The 20,269-nt window shown below is 34.3% G+C and overlaps 1 protein-coding gene across 7 annotated transcripts in view; it reads left to right on the plus strand.

Annotated features, from left to right (window-relative positions):
* DIAPH2 (diaphanous related formin 2) overlaps positions 1-20,269 on the plus strand; it is a 943,365-nt gene that overhangs the window by 86,163 nt on the left and 836,933 nt on the right. For 6 of the 7 annotated variants that reach the window (XM_073227598.1, XM_073227594.1, XM_073227595.1 and 3 more), the window contains one exon: positions 4,856-4,876. The exons of the other annotated variant lie outside the window; for it this stretch is intronic. In XM_073227598.1, coding sequence (XP_073083699.1) covers positions 4,856-4,876 — 21 coding nt within the window. The remainder of the gene's footprint in view (positions 1-4,855; positions 4,877-20,269) is intronic. 7 annotated transcript variants of the gene reach the window in all.

The following is a 20,269-nucleotide window of genomic DNA, read 5'->3' on the forward strand; positions in this document are numbered from 1 at the left end:
ACTGAACATAATTAGAAAGACTTCCACTATTATAAAAAAACAGAGTAAGGATAGAAGGCTCTGAGTTAATTCAGCAACTTTTGGGGCAGTGGTTTTGTATACTTACTAAAATTAACAGCAGTTTGCAGGTATTGTACTTAATACAAGTTTGTTATATGAAAATTTTGGATTTTGAGGAGAAGACACAAACATAGCCCAGTCATATGCTTTAACAAAGTTTATGTTAAAGCTACATGTGTGGTGTCTGCTTGCATTGAATTAGCAATATTTTTAATATGTGGTTTAGCTTTTTTTTCATTTTATGTGATGCTACATAAGCTGCTTCATAATTGTTATTGTACAGCTTAATATAATATAAAGGATGGTGCTTAATAGGAACTTCAATCAAATCAGTTTGTGTGAATCTCAAAAGACTTGAAAGTAGGGTTTTTTTAGATCTGTTTCAGCAGGAAAAGCTTAGTGTTTTAATGGAATATGTTGCTTCGTTCATTTCCTAAGATGTTTCCAGAAATAGTTTTCGGGTTTGATTTCTTTTTGTAAGAAAGAAATGTATTTTTGAAATGGTGAAATGTACCTTTTTACATTTATGTAAAGAAAAAGCTTTTCCCATCTACATTTTATAAAATCGCTATGTGTATATGTATTATATATGTTTATGTGTATGTACATATATACAAATATAATATGTATATATATACACACAGTTTTGTGTGTGGTACTGTGTGTGTGTAAATATTTATTATATGCACGCACACATATATTCACATGTAAAACATACATATTTTAAATTAAAAAAGTTGACCAGTGAAGAAAATAATTCTTTGTTAGAAAAATATGTTCTAAAATTATTTGGCTCTCCTATTAATGCTATTTGAGTACAGTAATTGCAGTGGCAATTACTGATGCATTTTGCCCTGAATTCTACAATTGTATTGATTCCGTATTATACTTTAAGCAAGCTAAATCTAAATGCTGAACTATTAAAGTATAACGCATTGCAGCTCTGCCAGAGCAGAGCAACAGCATGTTTTTTAATTTGCTTCTGGTATCCAAGGGCAGAAATATGTTTCAAGTGATAAGTGAAATTTGCCATGAGCATCGTTTTCAATAGAATTAGGTGATGCATAGGGCTTTAACTCTGAAATTCTGATGAATCTCTTCTCATATTTGCACTCAAGTTATTGTTCACAGTAAAGTGCTTTAGGAAATGCAGGGTGTGCATTCAGTGTTATTTTTCAAATACCTGAAGGCAAATACACTAGTAAATCTATGTAACTAAATCTGAGTGCAAAGTACAGATAATAATATGAATAATCATGTGGGGTTTTTAATGACAAGAGTTTGTTAGTGTCCCTGGCTCATTTGTTGGTTTTGTTTTTGTAAGTGGGATTGAGTATAATGAAGTTTATATGAAGCTTTTATTCCTTAACGTTTGGGTCGTTACTCTGTCTCTATGTAAAACTTGTTTTCATTTGTTCTCATATTGTTTCTTCTTCAACTGACCAACGAAATGTACATTTTAAGTTATATAATCATTTTTCAGATTAAAATGCTAACATTTGGGTAAATATTGGCTGAACTCTTAAATTACTTTATTTGAAAGGTAGAAATTGAATGTTTCTTCAAAGACATGAAAGTCTGTGTTTAAGGTGTTAGCCACAAAATCAGTACTGTAACTATTTAGAATATGACCCTTATTTGTTTCATTCAGTGTAAATATGAGCATCTGACATGTGCACAGCACTTTCATTAGCGTTTCAAGATTATACATTTTATTTGCTAATATTTTTCATGGACCAAATATGATGACAGAAAGCCTGTTAATAAGCATGTTTAAAGCTTTCTCACCTTGGGAAGACATTAATTAGTACCATTTTTCTGTTGTTAAAATAAAGAGAACTGCTTATATAATTTCCTTTGGAAGGTGAGGGATGCCAATGATAAACAATCCTCTCATCTTTTGACTTCTTCATGATCATGACAATAAAATCTGCATAAATTATAATGTAGTGTATGGCTGTTTGCCATGCATAACCAAGATTTCCATCCTGCTGTCTTTCATTAGGCTTTATTTAGGTTTGTTTGCATCTCTTCCACTTTTTTACACTTGCTTTTTCATTATATTCATACACTGATTAAAAACGTTTCTTTATTTAATGTAGATAAGATTGTAATCCCTCCTTTATGAAAATGCTTTTTTGTAAGTAGACAAAACTTGCATCTTGAAATAAAAACAAAGTTAAGGGCTAGAGTCCCTGTGGAAAAATGTTTTATAGTCACATGTACAATATAAAAATTATAGTTAAATTTAAACATAAATTGTACATTTTCCCCTTTAACACCTGCATTAGTCATTTTGTATGGAAGTGAAAAACAAATCAAATAGGAGCTCAATAAGAAATGTCCATCTTTCTCTTGGGTTCCTGGGTAAGGACAGTAAAGCAGGATGGAACTCATACACAGGTAAGTACTCAAAATCTTTTTCTTAAGCAAATGAAGTGTTTTTATATAATTAACTTTGCTAAAATAAAACATGGAATGAGTAAAGGAAATTAAAAGATATAATTAAAACTATTTCAAAACAGTTTTAAATTCCTCTTAAATTCCATAATAGAGAATGTTAAGTTGTGTGAATGTTAAAGGAATAAGTTTGAGTAACTCTCGTTAGGGATGAATGAACTTTAAGGGAGTTGAGAAGTACCTCTTTGCATTTGGACTCGTTTTGCTCACCTTAACAACTGTGGTTATGGACCTGATCTGGAGTAATTGGTATGCATAGGTAATTTGGCCACAAATAATCTGGAAGAGTCTATATTTTCAAAATACCAAGCTATGTTTTCAAATAACCAAGCTTTGTTAATATTGCAAATGTTGCCATACCAGTTCATAATCCTTAAAGAGGCACAGTGCATCAGTGATTTAGAGGTGATCGTACATGTTATATCTTAACAGCCTATACAGACATTTATGAGGAAAAATTAGTCACTGAAATCCTAGCTTTAATTTGCCAAATGCAATGTCCTTATTAGGATATTAAGAAACTAGTTTATTCCTGACTTCATCACAGTCTTTGAAGTTGAGATTTAAAAATACGTAAAATTATATTTTTGAAGACACATGAGCCATTAAGAGGTATCATTAATTTTAACAAAATCTGAATAGGAAATAAATTGTGCTACCAAATACATTTATAGGTTTTTTTAGATTGACCTGTATAATAAACAGTTGAAAGGGGCAGTGTATCTGTGTGTGTGCGTGTACATGTGTTGTGGTTTTGTTTTGCCATTATCAGATATTTTCTTTCTCAGGTCTTCTTTTCCAGACATTGCCTGAATATGATGCAACAGCTGAACCCAAACATGACCAAACCCGTTTCTCTTAGCTTCTCTTGGCCAGTATAATCTGTTTGCTGTATGTGCTTTAGATAAATGCAATCATTTTGCAATCCGAATGAATCATTAAATGGGCCACATTCTGGTTGTTTCACTGAGTATAGACCTGCCTTAATTGTTAAGACAGGCTTGAATTCTTTTATTAGTCTCCTGTCTGTGCCAAATAAACAAGGGACAAATAAGACCTTTGTGTTTTTGGTGAGAGGAAATGATTTAGGTCAATAGCATATCTTTCAATTCAGAAGACTGTTTATGGCACCAAAGAGGCTTTTATTCAACTAAATAATCACTGCCTATAAATAGTCCATTGAATGAATATTAAAGAAACTGCCTCTTTGTTTGGAGATTCATGGATTCCTCTGAAATAATTTGCTTGGAAACTGTCATTATCTTCTTGTATCTTGTTGTGTCCTGTTCAATTTAGGATTATTACTGGAATTTCAATTATATTTGATTTTTGTTTTTAAAGTACCAGCTGAAAAATAGAACACATATTGATTTGATTATAGCTGCTATCAGATTAATGGTTTTAGATTGTTGATCAGCTCTTTTTTGGACATTGCTGGATATTCAAGTGTAATAATCTGATAACAATGATTTAATTTCTGTTTGGATTTTAGCATAAAAGTATGTTTGGGCCTATGATTTTACTTCTTACTTCCTTAAACAATTCTGCCTCTCAGAAATTATCTAATCTCTTATCTATTAGGAAAGCTCAATTGAAGTTGCAATTTTTGAACTGTTTCCTACTTAAGAATATCTGCATGCTTAGATATAAACTGCTTCTTCATTTTACATTATATAGAAAACTCTGATCTTATAATAGAAGTGCTAGGATGACCTAGAAAACTAGAATCATAAGCAATCTATCTTCTTTGTAATTTTCAAGTGTAATACAAAACAATATTGTAAACCTTAAATTCTCAACAATATAAAATATCCCAGTTTTCTACCTAAAGTTCATTTCTTAATGCATGATTTTAACTGACACATTTATATTCTAAAACGCCTTATTTTAACCTTATAGTATACCTATCATAACAAGGGAAAAAATAAACAATATTTGGAAAATTTAGTTTTCTATTGATAATTTTTTGAGGGGCCCTAGGCTGGTAAAATATCTGATGCCCGATTTAATCTTGCATAACTTAATATTTAGGTTGTACTGTATGAGAAGCTCATTATAGTACATTAAAAAAAATCCTCAAATAGTAATAATCTTTTATTTAGGAATCTTTATTCCACTAACATTACACGTTTTTTGAAATAGGGCAGAAATTAATACTGGTATGTTTGTTTTAGCCTCTAGATCTAAAGTATTAGAAGTATATGTAGGGTTAGCTGTTTACTAATTTACTAAACACTTAACTTCTGTGAAAAGCTTCTGATTACTAATACTTTTGCTGTTTGTTTTGTTTTTTTTTTTTACACCATAACCACTCTCCGTTGACCTCTGCATGCAGATAGTTGGAAGTAAAGTTATGGTGAGTACAAAAGATGTGTTTTACCTGTAGATATGATTTGTGCTTTTGCTTATAGTATTTTATGTATTTGGTTCTTCTTTTGATCTGTATCTTGCCAAAGCAGTGAGATGAATATAAGATCAGGTGATTAGAATTTAGCTATGGTAAGTATTTTTCCTGTGGTTTTGGGAAATGTTTAGAACTAGAATATGCTTGTATACTTTGTCTTAGAATGTTTTATTTTTTTAAAAACCGTGTGCCTGTGTCAGTCCTTATGATTCTGATGAAATTGTGTGTTTTACCTCAGTTTCTCAGTATGGCAGGGAGAGACTCCTAAAAGGTTGGTTTATGCTGACAGGAGTTCTTATTAAAATATTTCACTTTGATTTTAGTGTCACTGAGTACACAGTGTAATGCAGACAACCCTGATGTTCAGTCAGGAGGCCTGAGTGCTTGTCTTTGTGGGGGCTACTAATTGGCTCTGTGACTTTGGACAAGTTATGTAATTTGTCTGAGGTTCAGTTATTAAATGGTTAAGTTGACGTGATTGGCTTACATTGCCTTTTATGGTTGTTTCTGTTGCTGTCTTTCAGAGGTTTTATACTCAAGGTACTGTATTTCAGTGCCATAATTACATGATACACTATTACATAATACTCCAAAAATAGCCTGTATGGTAACTGAGAACTGTTTGTGATTACCTTTTCTTCATGATTGAGCAATGTACATTTACAGAACAGGGCAGGAAACAGTATCTTTAGCATTACCAAGTACTGCATTATCTAGGATAGTGAATGCATTACAGATTTGTTTTGCTTTTGAATATTGATTTCTTTTTTTTTAATTTAATTCATATGACATATAGGGGAAAACCATCCATCTTTTGGGATAATTTCAAATAGCAAGTATTTCTTTAGGGCTTGTTATGTGCCAAGAACTGTGCCAGGTGCACTGATGACTGGAAAATAAGAATGAGATAAGAATTTACAGTTTTAATAATTTATGTTGAGATAGTCAAACCTTGAATTGTACATGCTGACTGTAAGGTGTAATAGGAATTCATAAACAGGAGAGAGAAGTAGGGTTAGAGTAGTTAGAGAAAACACCATGCACATTTCTGGACTTGAGCTGTGCTTTCATGAATAGTTAGAATGGCTAGCATTTGACTATGGAGAAGCTCTCAGATTATGGAAGTAATATTCAATGCAAAGGCTTGGAGAAAGAACCAAATTGTGTTGGGGAGTAGAGGTGGAGAAGAGGGAAGTGAGAGATGAGGTTGACTTTGTTGGAACAAAGAATATATATTGGGTTTCCAGTGTGTGGCTTTCAAAAATTTCATTGAAAGACTGTCTTGAAGTCCAGGGAGATGATTAGAAATTAGTTTCAGCAAGGAATGGTATGAGGAAAGCAGGGTTTAAGAAAAATAAATTTGATAGTAGTAGGTAGGCTGGATTAGGCTAATGATGCTCAAACTGGAAAGTGTATCAAAATGCAAATTTTGTCCCTCATGGAGTCTGGGATAGGCCAAAAACTCTGCATTTTTATCAAGTAGTACAGGAGATTTGTTGAGGTAGGCTGAGGCACATACTTGAAAAATACTGGATTAGGATAGAAAGAGATTTATTTAGGGGACTGCCTGGAAGACTTGTGTGTGAGTCAGTGAGCACCTGTATGGAAAATCATCTTTTCCAGAAGCCAGTGAAATATTACCAATTTCTCCACATCCAGTTACCAAGTTCTGTTGATTATTTCTCCTAAATAACCCTCAACTCCCTAATTACTCACACTGTTGCTTCCTTAGTTCAGACTGATCATTTAACGCATCTGTGATAGCCATGGCCTCCTAAGTGGTTTCCTAGTCTTTGTTCTCTCATCCCACCCATGCTTGTTTTACAGTGTTAACTAGAGATCATGCTGTTCCCCCCCCCCTTAAAACTTTCAAATGGTTCCCTATTGCCCATTGTGATCTTATTGCACCCTCCTTCTAATTTCATATCCAGCTGCATTCTTACATGTGCCCAGCCTCTAATCTGTACAGGAATACTTGGCAATTCCTTAACATCCTGTTTTTTAATACCTCTAAATGAAGCATATTTTATTTCTTTGAGCTGGAATGCCCTTTTCTTCTTTAGTGAGCTCAGCAAGCTCCTAAATCTCCATCAAGATTAAGCTTCCTGTCAAGCTTAGGATATGCTGTCCTAGATAACTTCTTCTTTTCCAAAATACCATGTATATATAGCTGTATTTTAACATTTAACATTTTATTATAATAAATAATTTGTATGTCTTTCTTTCTCAATGAGCATAGCTCCTGCCCTCAAAGTACTAGGTCAAGTGGAGAGGGCAGACAGGTAAACAGAATAAAGATAGGGCCTGAGATGCAATAGAGGAAAGGTTGCAAAGTGGCAGGCAAGGAGGCTATGCATGGTTCATGGAAAAATTTTGTTCCAGAATGTTTTAAAAGACAGTGTAATGAGATACATGTGTTGTGATTATCTTCAGTATAAACTATTTCATACCTATCATCCTATCCATGACTTGTTTTTCACATTGGAGTTTCAAATACTGCACTAAAGGGAAGAAATTTTAGGAATCAGCTTCTAGAGGTAGTGATGGGGGATTAGTTTTAGAATTTAGGCAGGAGAACTACCTTAAGGGGGAAGATTTTTTATTTTTCTTGAGACCTGAGAGAGGAATGAAAACACAATATTTAAAAAAACTCTGGTGAAAGTCAGGTACAAAAGGGTTTATTTTTCATAGTCTCATTAATCTCAAAAGAGGGAAGTGTTTATTCATTGATAAAATGGGCAGATGAGAATTTCATAGAAGTGTTTGAGAGGGAAGAAATTCTAGAATAACCACTTTAAATATTATGGTTGCCTAGAGATTATATACGTTAGTCAAAGAAAGAGTGATGCAGAAGCCAGACTGAAATTGGAAAGATGGAATATTAATGAACTAGGTCTATGTTACCCTGTCTTTCTTTTGTCTTTCCAATGTTGATTGGAAGTAGAAATGGAGGCATTTGAGGCCCTCCTGATCTTGAACTACTGTCAGCCTTACTTTTCATTATTCTCCTTTATAAATTTTGCTTTACAAATTAGGCTGGAAAACTGCTTGTTACCTGAACATAACCATCCCCTCATGCAGTCTTGCTTCTGGTTTTGCTCATCTGAACTTCTTTGGCACAGAAAATTCTCCTTCCTTTGTTAACATTCTGCCCATCCTCCACAGCTCTTCTGTGAAGTCTACCTGATTCCTACTCCCATTCTCCCCACCCCCCGAATTCCACCTAGTAATTTATCTGAAGCCCAGTAGCATTTTATTTTTAACTTTCATGGAATTACTTTCTGTTTTGTCCTATACTTTCTATTACATTATATGTTCCTTAAGGACTTCTCTTATAATATCCAATTTTACTTTTGTTTATCATATGTATATCTTTGAATAATACTATCACTGTGGGTCTTTTTATATCCATTGTATAGACCCGATGAAGGGATGCAAATTCTAGTAGAGGTCATAGGTTTATAGGCAAATAGACCTGGGTTCAGACCCCTACTAGCTGCTATTCCTATATACTAGCTGTGTGACACTAGATAATTTACTTAACCTCTCTGAATCTCCATCCATAAAATGAGGATAACAATACTAAATTGAAGATAATTTTGAAGTTTATTATTTATGTTGAATGTGTTAAATATAGGTCTAAATAACATTTTTCATTAAATGCATTGAATTTTACAACATGGTCTGAAAAACATACAGACATGAAGATTACATGATTAAATGAGATAAGATTGAGCTGCCTCTGCTTTTTTTTTGCCAAGTATTTAAGATTTGTGCTATTTGATAGGATTTATTCTCGGTCAAGATTAGTAGGAAAGATTCAACTGGATGAAGAAATGAGAATTCTTTGTCTGTTTATTGAAAGCTGTGTGTTATGTGCTGTAGATTACTGTTGGGCTTTGAGAAAAAAATAAATTCATAGGTGGTCTCATTATAATATTGACAAGGTTTTTAAAGATTTTATAAAATAGCTGAAGATTTGTTACAGATACCATCTATGAAGGGAAGTGATAAAATATCTTCCTGTAGGAATCTTAAAATAGTAAAAGAGAATTTGGAGTAGGGTAGAGATAGAAAAAAGTAAACAACTTTTTCAATAGCTTCTAGTTCTAAATAAGTGTTGTACGACTTTTTGAAGCAAAATAAAAACTTTTTATTTTTTAGTAATACATTGCATAAAACAGACTTAGAAAACAACTAAAACAATTGATTTGATTTCACTGCAAGCTAGGAATAATTTATCCACTGGTGAAAAAAAATCACCATTTCTATGGGGGGAAAAAAGTAAGAATTGACATGATTACATATGATAATTGGAAAATAGTGTTACAGTGGGTAGACCTTACAGTGTTAAATATGAAGTAATTTAATGGCATAAGTAGTTGAGTGCCTAGGATAGCAGTAGTGTGTTTTGGGATAGTGTTTGTTCAGACATCAGAAAGACATGAATTTGAATCCCTGATTTACCACTCATTCATTCCTGTTGCCTTGTTAGCCTCTCTAACCACAGTTCCATTCATTTCTTAAACAGAAAGTTACTAGTCACTGATTATGTGCCACATACTATTCTAAGTGCTTGAATGATGAACCAAACAGATAAATTCCTCATGGAGCTTACATTCTAGTTGGGGAGACAGACAATAAGACACATACCAAATAAAATGGAAAGTAGTGGGAAGTGCTATGAAGGAAAAAAACAAGATGAGAAAGCTGAGAGTGATCTGGGATGTGCAATTTTAGATAGATGAGCCCTCTGAACAAATGACATTTGAACAAAGACATGAATTAAGCTGGGGAGAGCCATGCAAATATGTAAGAAAAAGCTTTGTAGACAGAGAACATCAAGTGCCATGGCTTTGAGGCAGGAGTATGCCTCGATTACCTGAACAATAGCAGAGAGGCTACTGTGGTGAGATTGGGGTGGGCAAAGGGGGATTAGGGGGGTATTTAATAACAAACTCCAAGAGCTAATTAAGGTGACTGATGTAGGTTAAGCATAGTAGTGGGTTGTAAATTTGGAAAAGTAGGTCAAAGTCATTTTAGGAGGGATATGCTGAGGAGTTGGTACTTTAAAAATCAGTGAGGAATCCTGGAAGGTTTTGAGCAATGGAATGACAAAATCTGAGCTGTATTTGGGAAAGATTAATGGAGCAGTGAAAATTGGAGAGGTCAGAGACTAGAACAGAGAGTTCAAGCTGGGGGCTGTTGCTGTAGTTTAAGTAATAAGACCCTGATCTGGAGAGTGGTTAATAAGAACTAAATGGAGGGTAGAGATGAGAGAGAGAGAGATTGCCAACGTAAAATATATCAGCCTCAGCAAATGATTAAAAAGAGCAGAGGAGACATGTGAATCAATAATGACTAAAATTTCAAGCATGGGTTGAAGCGATGGTGACTTGAGCATTCATAGAGAAGTCAGGAACAAGACTAAATTTGGAGTAAAAGATGAGCTCAGTGAGGCATGTTAATTAAGGACAAATTAGTAAAATCAGAAAAACAAGAATAAAGTTATCAGCACGCAAGAACATTTCTTTAGCACTTGTAGCATTAAGAGTAGAATTTTATAATTTGGTTATCTGTTTCAGACTCTTATTTTTACTATTTTAAATATACTCTCTGCACATTGCTGCTGAACATATGTTTATCATTCTCATAACATTTACCTGTTTATAAACTGAAACTTCATTATCTGTACTAGACAGTGAAGGCCATGTGTACTTCTAGGTGACTCAGATAGAAAAGAGCTAATCATTTCAGTGGCCTATAGTATTGCTTACCAGATAAGCCATTTTATATAACTAAGATGTCACATTTGTGTCTTTTGCCATGTTTCTAAATAATTTGAGAAAAAAAGACAACCCCATCATAGATAAAGTTAGGAACAAAAGCTGAGAGCGATCTGGGATGTGCAATTTGTGTTTCTTTGCCCTAATTGGGGTATAGGAATCATGGGCACTGCTTGAGTGTTTATAGCAGGACCTTTTTCTCAAAATGGAGCCAAATGAATCTATTCCCCAAGCCTACTGCAGGTCATACTGAAAGAAAGTTCTTGTTGAAAGCATAAACTTATGGCAGGCTCAAGGTAATAAATTCAACATGCCATTGATGTGTTCCTTACAATAAACCATCGAGTAATCTTAATATCCACCATAAAATACCACTAAGCGTAGCAGTATGTGTTTGTGGGCTATTAAGCTGCTATTGCATTATTAAATTGAAGTTTTATTAGTTTACTGATCGAGTAGTATCTTAATGATTACTTCATGTAGTGTTAGCTTGTGTCAGGCCAATTATTTGAGTGTATCCTATGATAAAAGATCAAATCTTACTTTGCCATTGTTATTTTTAAAAAAATAATTGCGTAGTCCAGAAGGGGGAGACAAAACATTGATTACTGGAGTTTGAAGTAGCTGCTTCTGATAAAACATGGCTTTCTTGCACTCCAATTTGATTGTTTTTTTCTTATGGGTTTAGAAATTATAGAACAGTTGCTACTGTAAAATGTTTAGTTTTATGGTGGTGAAATTTCTGTTAGAAATCAAAATTCAATCAGAATAAAAATAATACAATTATTTTTAACTAGTGTATATAAAGTAGAGAAATTCATTTGGTAATCAGGTGAAAAGAAGACCTGAGACTATTTAATGATAGTACATTATAAGTGATCTTTTAAAAATAGCACAAGCTTTTTTTTAAGAAATATAGCACAAGCAGTATTAAAGTTTCAATTTATGTCTTTTCTAATTTCACATTTATTATGTGCAGTGAGTAGCTACCTTCCCATTTCTTTATCTTTTAATACTGCTAGCCAGCTTGTGTATTATACTTGTTTCAGAAAGGAGTATCTGCATATGTTTTGAAGTGCTTTATTATTTAAATCGCTATTCAACAATTTCTTATGAATCTCCTCCCTTCCAATTTATTGTCATAAATCACATTATTTCATCATGGCAGATTAAATTAATTGTTTAAGGAATGCTAAGATAATGTAGATTATAAAATATTGCAAGCCATTTTACCTTGGGCATTTGGAAATGTCTAAAAGACAGAATGAATATTGACTTTATGTTTAGAAATCTATTTTGTAAATTGATTGCATTCATATTTATGAATATGGGGTGGTTATGTTTTATAATATATCCTGATATTGGAAACAAAAAGATGTACTTTTCATGTAGAATTTTATACTGCAAGTTTATTTTCTGTGCATTTTAATTGTGATCATATTAGAAATTTCTGTTGAGGATATTTCTTTGTATATATAATCAGGTAAAAGAATACATTTAAAATCTGATGCTTGATATACGACATTTAAAACTAGTGTAGGAATTGAAGGGGCAGGCCAAGCTGGTAGCGTAGGAAGATCTTGAACTCACCTTCTGTGAACACAAAAATCTATAGGTATAGATGAAACAAATCCTTCTAAAAAAATCTGAAAACTGACTGAACACCTATTTCACAACAAAGGATAAAAGGGCCACATTGAGACAGGATAGGCAGAGATGTGGTCTTCCATAAAACTGCTCTCCCAGTCCAACAACTCACAGTTGGGCGGGATCTCAGAAGTCTGGAGATTCTCCCTGAAGAGCAAGGGGTTTGTGCCCTACATCAGGTACCCCAACCCTTAGGACCTACAATGGAACAGTGAACCCCCAAAATGTCTGGGTTTGCAAACCAATGGGGCTCACATCCAGGAGACCCAAAAGGCTTTAAGGAACTGAGGTACTTATCTTAAAAGGCTTGCACACTAACTCACTCACCCTAGATACTAGTGCAAAAGCAGCAGTTTGAAAAGCACCTATATTATACGTGAGGGATATTCATTTGCTAATAATCTTTAAACATCAGCCAAAGGCGAAAGAGGTTTGTTGGTACTCTCCTCAAAGACAGAGATCTGGAGGGCACCAATTTTGTGGTGTCTCTCTACCTTGATAGTGCAGACAGTACCCAAACCCTGCTAATGCCCCCAGACTCACTGAAGCAGGAGTGCACATGTAGTACATTCAGGGCTTGTTCCTTAATTGCCTGGCTCTAGTGGCCAGTGAAGCTTATGTTCCTGCATTCCATGGGACTGTAACAGTCAAAAGGTTCTTGGCGGTCTACCACCTCCAAGGCAGTACACGGACAGTGTTACCCTGATAGCAAAATCAGATAAAGACACCACTGCAAAAAGCAAATTATAAGCCAGTATTGCTTATGAACATAGATGCAAAAGTCCTGAACAAAATATTAGCAAAATAAATTCAACAATACACTAAACGGATCCTATATCATGCTCAAGTGGGATTTATTTCAGGGATGCAAGGATGGTCCAACATCCACAAATCAATCAACGTGATACACCCCATTAAGAAAATGAAGGATAAAAATCATAGGATCATTACAATAGATGCTGAAAAAGCGTTTGACAAAATTCAACATCCATTTATGATTAAAATTCAACAGAGTGGATATCGAAGGAATGTAGAGCAACATAAAAAGGCTATATATGACAAGCCCACAGTTAACATCATACTCAACTTTGAAAAATGAAAGCTTTTCCTCTAAGATCAGAAACAAAACAAGGATGCCCACTTCTGCCATTTTTATTCAGTGTAGAGTTGGAAGTCTCAGCCAAGGCAATTTGGCAAAGAAAAGAAATAAAAGGCATCCAAATTGGAAAGGAAGAAGTAAAACTGTCACTATTTGCAGATGACATGATATCTATCTATCTATCTATACATACATACATACATACATACATACAGAAAACCCTAAAGATTACACTAAAAAGTTGGTAGAACTAATAAATGAATATAGTAAAGTTGGGTACAAAATCAACCTGCAAAAATCTGTTACATTTCTATATGCTAACAATGAAATAGCAGAAAGTAATATTAAGAAACAATCCTATTTACAACTCCATCAAAAAGAATAAAGTACCTAGGAATAAATTTAACCAAGGGGATAAAAGACATATATACTAAAAACTGTAAGATGTTGATGAAAGAAATTTAAGAAGACACACATGGAAAGATAATCGGTGCTCCTGGATTAGAATAATAAATATTGTTAAAATGTCTGTGATACCCAAAGTAGTCTACATATTGAATGCAATCTCAAGTTCCCAGTGGAATTTTTTTTTACAGAAATCGAACAAATAATCCTAAAATTTGTATAGAACCACAAAAGACCCTGAATTGCCAAGGCATCTTTACAAAGAAGACAAAGCTGGAGGTACCAGGTTTTGTGATTTCAAAGTATGTTACAAATCTTTAGTAATCAAAACAGTATGGTTCTGGCACAGAAATGGACACATAGATCAGTGGAATAGAACAGAGAACCCTGAAATAAACCCATGCATGTATGGTTAATTTATGAGAAGGGAGACAAAAATACACATTGGGGAAGGGACAGTTTCTTTAATAAGTGGTGTTGGGAAAACTAGATAGCCACATGCAAAAGAATGAAGTGAGACTACTATGTTATCCCATATACAAAAATTAAGTCAAAATGGACTAAAGACTAAAATGTAAGACCTAAACTTATAAAACTCCTAGAAGAAAACAAAGGCAGTAAGCTCCTTAACATCAGTCTTAAAGTGACGATTTTTTGGATCTGACTCCAAAAACAAAGGCAACAAAAGCAAAAATAAACAAGTGAGAATGCATCAAACTGATGTGCCCTCTAAACATTAAAGGAAACCATCCACAAAATGAAGAGGGAATCTACTGAATGGGAGAAAATATTTTCAAATAATATAGGCAAATTAAGGTGTTAATATCCAAAATACATAAAGAACTCAACAGCAAAAAAACCCACAAAAAAACAATTTGATTAGAAAATGGGCAGAGGGTTGGAATAGATATTTTTCCAAAGAAGACATATGTATGTATGGTCCTTGGGCACATCAAAAGATGCTAAACATCTCTAATCATCCAGGAAATACAAGTCAAAACTACAGTGAAATATCATGTTGCACATGTTAGAATGGTTATTATCAAAAAGACAAAAACAAGTGTTGGTAGGCATGTGGAGAAAGGGGAACCCTCATGTATCGTGGGTTGGCATTGTAAATTGAGGTAGTCACGATGGAAAACATTATGGAGTTCCTCAGAAAAATAGAACTACAATGTGATCTAGCAATTCCACTTCCGGGTTTTAATCTGAAGAAATAAAAAACACTAAAATATATGCACCCATATGTTCTTTGAAGCATTATTTACAATAGCTAAGGCACAGGAACAATTTCAGTGTCCACTAATAGATGAACAGATAAAGAAGATGTGATACACATTCTCTCTCGCCCACTCACACACATACACACACACACACACACACACACTGGAATAATATAGAACCATAACATAAAATAAATCTTGCCATTTACTACAACATGGATGGACCTTGAGTGTATTATGCTGAGTGAAATAAGTCAGACAAAGACAAATACCATATGATCTCAGTTATTTGTGGGATGTAAAAAGCAAAACATTCAAACAAATTAAATAAAACTCACAGAGAACAGAGTGGTATTGCCAGCAAGGAGGGGTTTGGAGAGTGGGTGAAATGGCTGAAGGCGGTCAAGAGGTACAAACTTCCAGTTATAAAATAAGTAAGTCATGGGGATATAATGTACAGCATGGTGACTGTTATCAGTAGTCTTGTAGTGCATATTTGAAAGTTGTCAGGACAGTAAACCTTAAAATTCTTGTAACAGGAAAAAAACATTTTAAAATAATTTTGTATGGTGGTGGGTGGTTACTAGACTCCTTGTAGTGATTGTTTTGCAGTGTATACAAATATTGAATGCTTGAAACAAAGATAATGTTGTATGTGAATCATACCACAGTCAAAATAACAAAAACCAAAGTGATATAGCTATTATTTCATATTGCATTGACTTTTTTTTTTTTTTTTTAGTTTTCAAAGATGGGAATAATTTTGATTTGCCATATAGTGTGAGGTAATTACAAGTTTTTTAGTGTTTGTTTTGTTGTTGATATAGTACTATGTATCTTTTAAAAGCTCTGTGTACAATTTTCCCTTGCCATTATAAACCTTAAAGTGGCATGGGACAGGAATATTTTTATAAAGCATTGCATTCTTGATTCAGGCAGTCTTGTCAGCAGGGAAAGAAGTAGAAACAGTAAGATTATGATCAATATTAAAGATTTACATTGACTTACTATATACCCAATGTTGGCCTTTTTCTCACATTTTTAAGTTCAGTTTCCCATTTTAGTTAATCAAATTTCTTTTATCTGCTTCTCTATTAGGAAAGGACTATTTGGTTGAACCAAAATTAGCTCCTTGAATGGAATAAGGGCAGAAGGATAATGTTAAAAATGCCACCTTAGGTTTATGAAGTGCCTTACAGTTTTTCAAGCCCTTCAAATATTTTCTCATTTGAGCTACATAGTCCATGGATTTCTTTAGGTTTGTGCATCAGTTTTTTCAGGAAGACATTGCCTTCATCCCCAAATTCCTGCAGTCTGGCTCTGTCCCACTGAGTCTTAATGACGGTACATATTTGCCAAGGTATTTTCTGTCAGTGGTCAGCAGGTAGTCATTAGTATCCAGTGTATATGCTTGTATGAAATGCTTTGGGGACTGAATTCTTTGTGGGCCTGCATCTCTAAATAATGGCCATGTGACTAGTAACATTTATTGTAATTTTTTTACATCAATTACATATGCTATTCATATATGCAACTACAATTACTTATCAAAACAATATAGAAAACAAAATGAACTTTAAGAGCAGCAATCAAAGACACAGAAAGCTTTCTGGGTTTACTTTTTTTATTTTATTTTTATTTTGGTATCAACAATCTACACTTAAATGAGGAACATTATGTTTACTAGACTCCCCCCATCACCAAGTTATCTGGGTTTACTTTTTATGCTGATCTGTTTGTAACTTTTTACTAACCTGTCATGGTTCCTTTTTTCAATGAATTTGTGATCTAAAGAGAAAGTAATTGCTTGTGCAATGTAATTTTTGTGCTTTGTGTGAAATAACTACTTTGTATACTTTAGCGAATTCATTTATTTCCACTAATGATTCTTTTTTGGCAAATAGTTTTGAATTTGGAGCACTATTTTACAAAGTGTGATGGCAACTGTATACTAGATATAGTGTGTGTGTTTCTGTCTATCCATCCATCTATCTGTCTATCCTCTCAAAGCTTACATAGGTTCCCTCTATGTTCAAAAGCTGAAAAGTTATAGGAGAAAGGAGACTTTTCCTCAGACTTATTTCAGATTTTCTTATTGCACAGAATACTTTTGCTTTCCATGCAGTAAAAGAGAAAGTATATATTATGGGATGAATTGTGTCCCCCAAAATTCATATGTTGAAACCCCAACTCCTAGTACCTCAGAATGTGACTGTATTTGGAGATAGTGCCTTTAAAGAGGTTACTAAGTTATAATGAGGTCTTTAGTGTGGACCCTAATCCAATCTAACTAGTATCCTTGTAAGAGGAAATTTGGGCAAAGAAACACTAGAGGCGTGCCCTGAGGAGAGACCTGTGAGGACACAGAAAGAAGGTGGCCATTTGCAAAACAAGGAGAAAGGCCTCAGAGGAAACCAGCCTTGTTGATGTTTTGATCTTGCACTTTTAGCCTCCAGAACTGTGAGGAAATAAATTTTGGTTGATTAGGTCACCTACTCTATTTTTCTTTGTTATGGCAGCCCTAGCAAATTGGTACACTATACAGTATTCATTCTGCTGTATTTAACAGTTGATAATAGCTAACCTTTAGAGGACACTAAGTGCCAGACACTGTGCTAAGCCAGTTCCATGTAAAAACTAACTAAATTGTTGTAACAGTTATCATCCCCATTTGATGGATGAAGAAAGCGAGGCTTAGAAAAGCAAGTACCTTGTCTGGGGCTGCATAGTAATTGGGAGAGGCAGTACTTGATCCCAGTCAGACTGACTTCAGAGCTTGGCCTCTTAACCAAAACCTAAGTAAGAATTTGGTAGATTCCAAGAAGTTGTGGATAATGATCATCACCGTGGGTGCTTACCTTTTCTAACATTGTTATTTCGTCTTTCAATGATAGCTAATAGATGATTGCTGTCTTCCACCAGCTGGAGGATGCTTATAGGCATGGCCACAATAGAGAGCGAGCCCAGCCAGTGGGAAAGATACTTTATCACAGAGAATTAAAAACGTCTGTGCAAATGTTGCTCTATGGGCCCAAAATGACTGAGCAGACATGGTCTCTGTGCTTCCATAGCAGATATTTGCTAACAGGTAACATCAACTCAGATAAACAGAACATACCGAGCAACTTCAGTGTGAGGAAGGACATACTGCTGCTTTATGAACCAGATATAAATATCAGAAATAATCCCATTTTTAACAAGGGCCTTTAATTCTTTCCAAGCCATTTTCCCAATGTCTAAAATAGACTACACATTGTGCCTCTTCGAGTTTATATAATCAGTGTTCACCTTTCTTATGCACTCTTGCCTTTCATAATTAATTTCAATTAAACATTAGTTTTGTTTAATTAATATTGTGTAATTAAAATGCTTATAAACTCTCAAAGGGCAAGGACTATGTCTTAATACACCTTAGACATTTTAAAACACACTAGGCTGTAACAGTGATAAAATAATTGAACATCCCTTTGTTCAATCTCTACATATTCACAAATCCTCTGATACTGAACAGCATATAAAGTGAAATCAGAAAGCTACTTTTATAATGCTTTTCAAGAACCATAGCCTTCTTCCATTGGAGATGTAGTCCAGCATCTTAAAATCTTATTTTTTAAAGAATAAGATAAATTTATCTTATTGCAGTTTAGGTCTCTTTCCTTTTGATACATTTCCTGCTTCCACTGAGCACGATTGTTCATCACCACCCACGCAATCTCTCTTAGGTACTTGGAGGTTTAAGTGGCTCCTTAGCTTCCTCTTCTCCTACATGCTATAACTTTTCCATATTGTGCTGCCTTCTTTTTAATTGCTTTTGGACTGTACAGTTTGAGGCCTCAGAATTGTAAGTACTACTTGATAATATACCCAATCCAAATGCTCTCATTCTCATTTACTCTGTGTGTGTAGTGCCTAGTTCCTTTGTTTTAGTGGTGACACTGCTATTGATAGTGATTTTTGTATACAGTTGTTACTAAAAAATACTGAGAGCCTGTCTGCCCCCCGTTCTTTCCCCATAATCTAGGAAACCCCCCAAATCATTCTTCATCACACTAACTAGAAACATCCTGGATGTTTTATCAGGATTTTTTTTCCAGTTGTTTTTGCTCACAGCCTGGTCAACAAAGTGAATCATACCCATAGGAAAGCCACCACAGAAAATGGATGCTTATAGCATAAATTATAACAGCGAAAGTTACAGTGTTTGGATTCAGAAGTCCTGGGGTTTGGCTCATAGCTCTTTCTGTGAATGGCTGAGGGATTTGGGGTGAAACACTCAGCTTTTCATGAGCCCAAGTCTCTTTATCTGTACCTGCCCTGCCATGTTAATAGAATTATGAAGCACTGTGTAAACTGTGAAACACACTACACATTGAAATCCATGTTATAGTAATAATCAAAGAAATGATTCCCATGATAGTTCCTGATATACATTTTTGGAAGAAAGTCCATAGCAACTGCCAGCTTACAGTGACACATGCATACATTCATTCCCTCATTCCTCAGTGTCAGCTGAGATGCCAGTTATAGTTACAACTCTTGTGAAAGCCCAGACTTTTAAGAAGGCCCCTAGACCACAGACTACATTTAAAGTCACTTTCTTTATGAAAAGGCACAAACAACCACGAGGATTATCCCTAAAACTCCATCCAAATACTAAAATAACTGCATTTTAAACTGTGGTGCCATGGTATCCTTTTCTCATTTTATTTGATCTCTTTTCTCCAGCTGCATATTGTATAACTCTATAAATTAGGGGTTCAATGATTTCCTAAAACTAAGGTCATACAAACTCAGAAGTGGGAAAATTTCTGTAGGATTATTTTGAGGTTTGTGGTTCTGATAGCCTATTGTTCCTCTGCTGCATAGTTGTTTTTAATATGGTTTCTACCACTCTTTGTTGCTATGCTTCCCCATCAGGAATCCATCCCTATTTTATGATGAGGTAAACTGATTGTGATAATTTTGGTAGATCATTGCTTTTGATAGGAAAGTAGTATTTTAATGAATCCTGGCACCCTTACTTCATTTAATTACAGTCTGATTACTGCAAACCCAATATCTGAAAGAATTTGATGCATTGAATAATTATGGTCTGATTTTATCTTTAGCAGTGTTTGAAGATATGAACAGTTATAGGCCATTTTTGCATGTTTTCCTGGATAACTTAAAAAAATCTAACAAAAAA

The sequence above is a fragment of the Manis javanica genome, chromosome X, assembly GCF_040802235.1.
Source record: "Manis javanica isolate MJ-LG chromosome X, MJ_LKY, whole genome shotgun sequence".
NCBI lineage: Eukaryota > Metazoa > Chordata > Mammalia > Pholidota > Manidae > Manis > Manis javanica.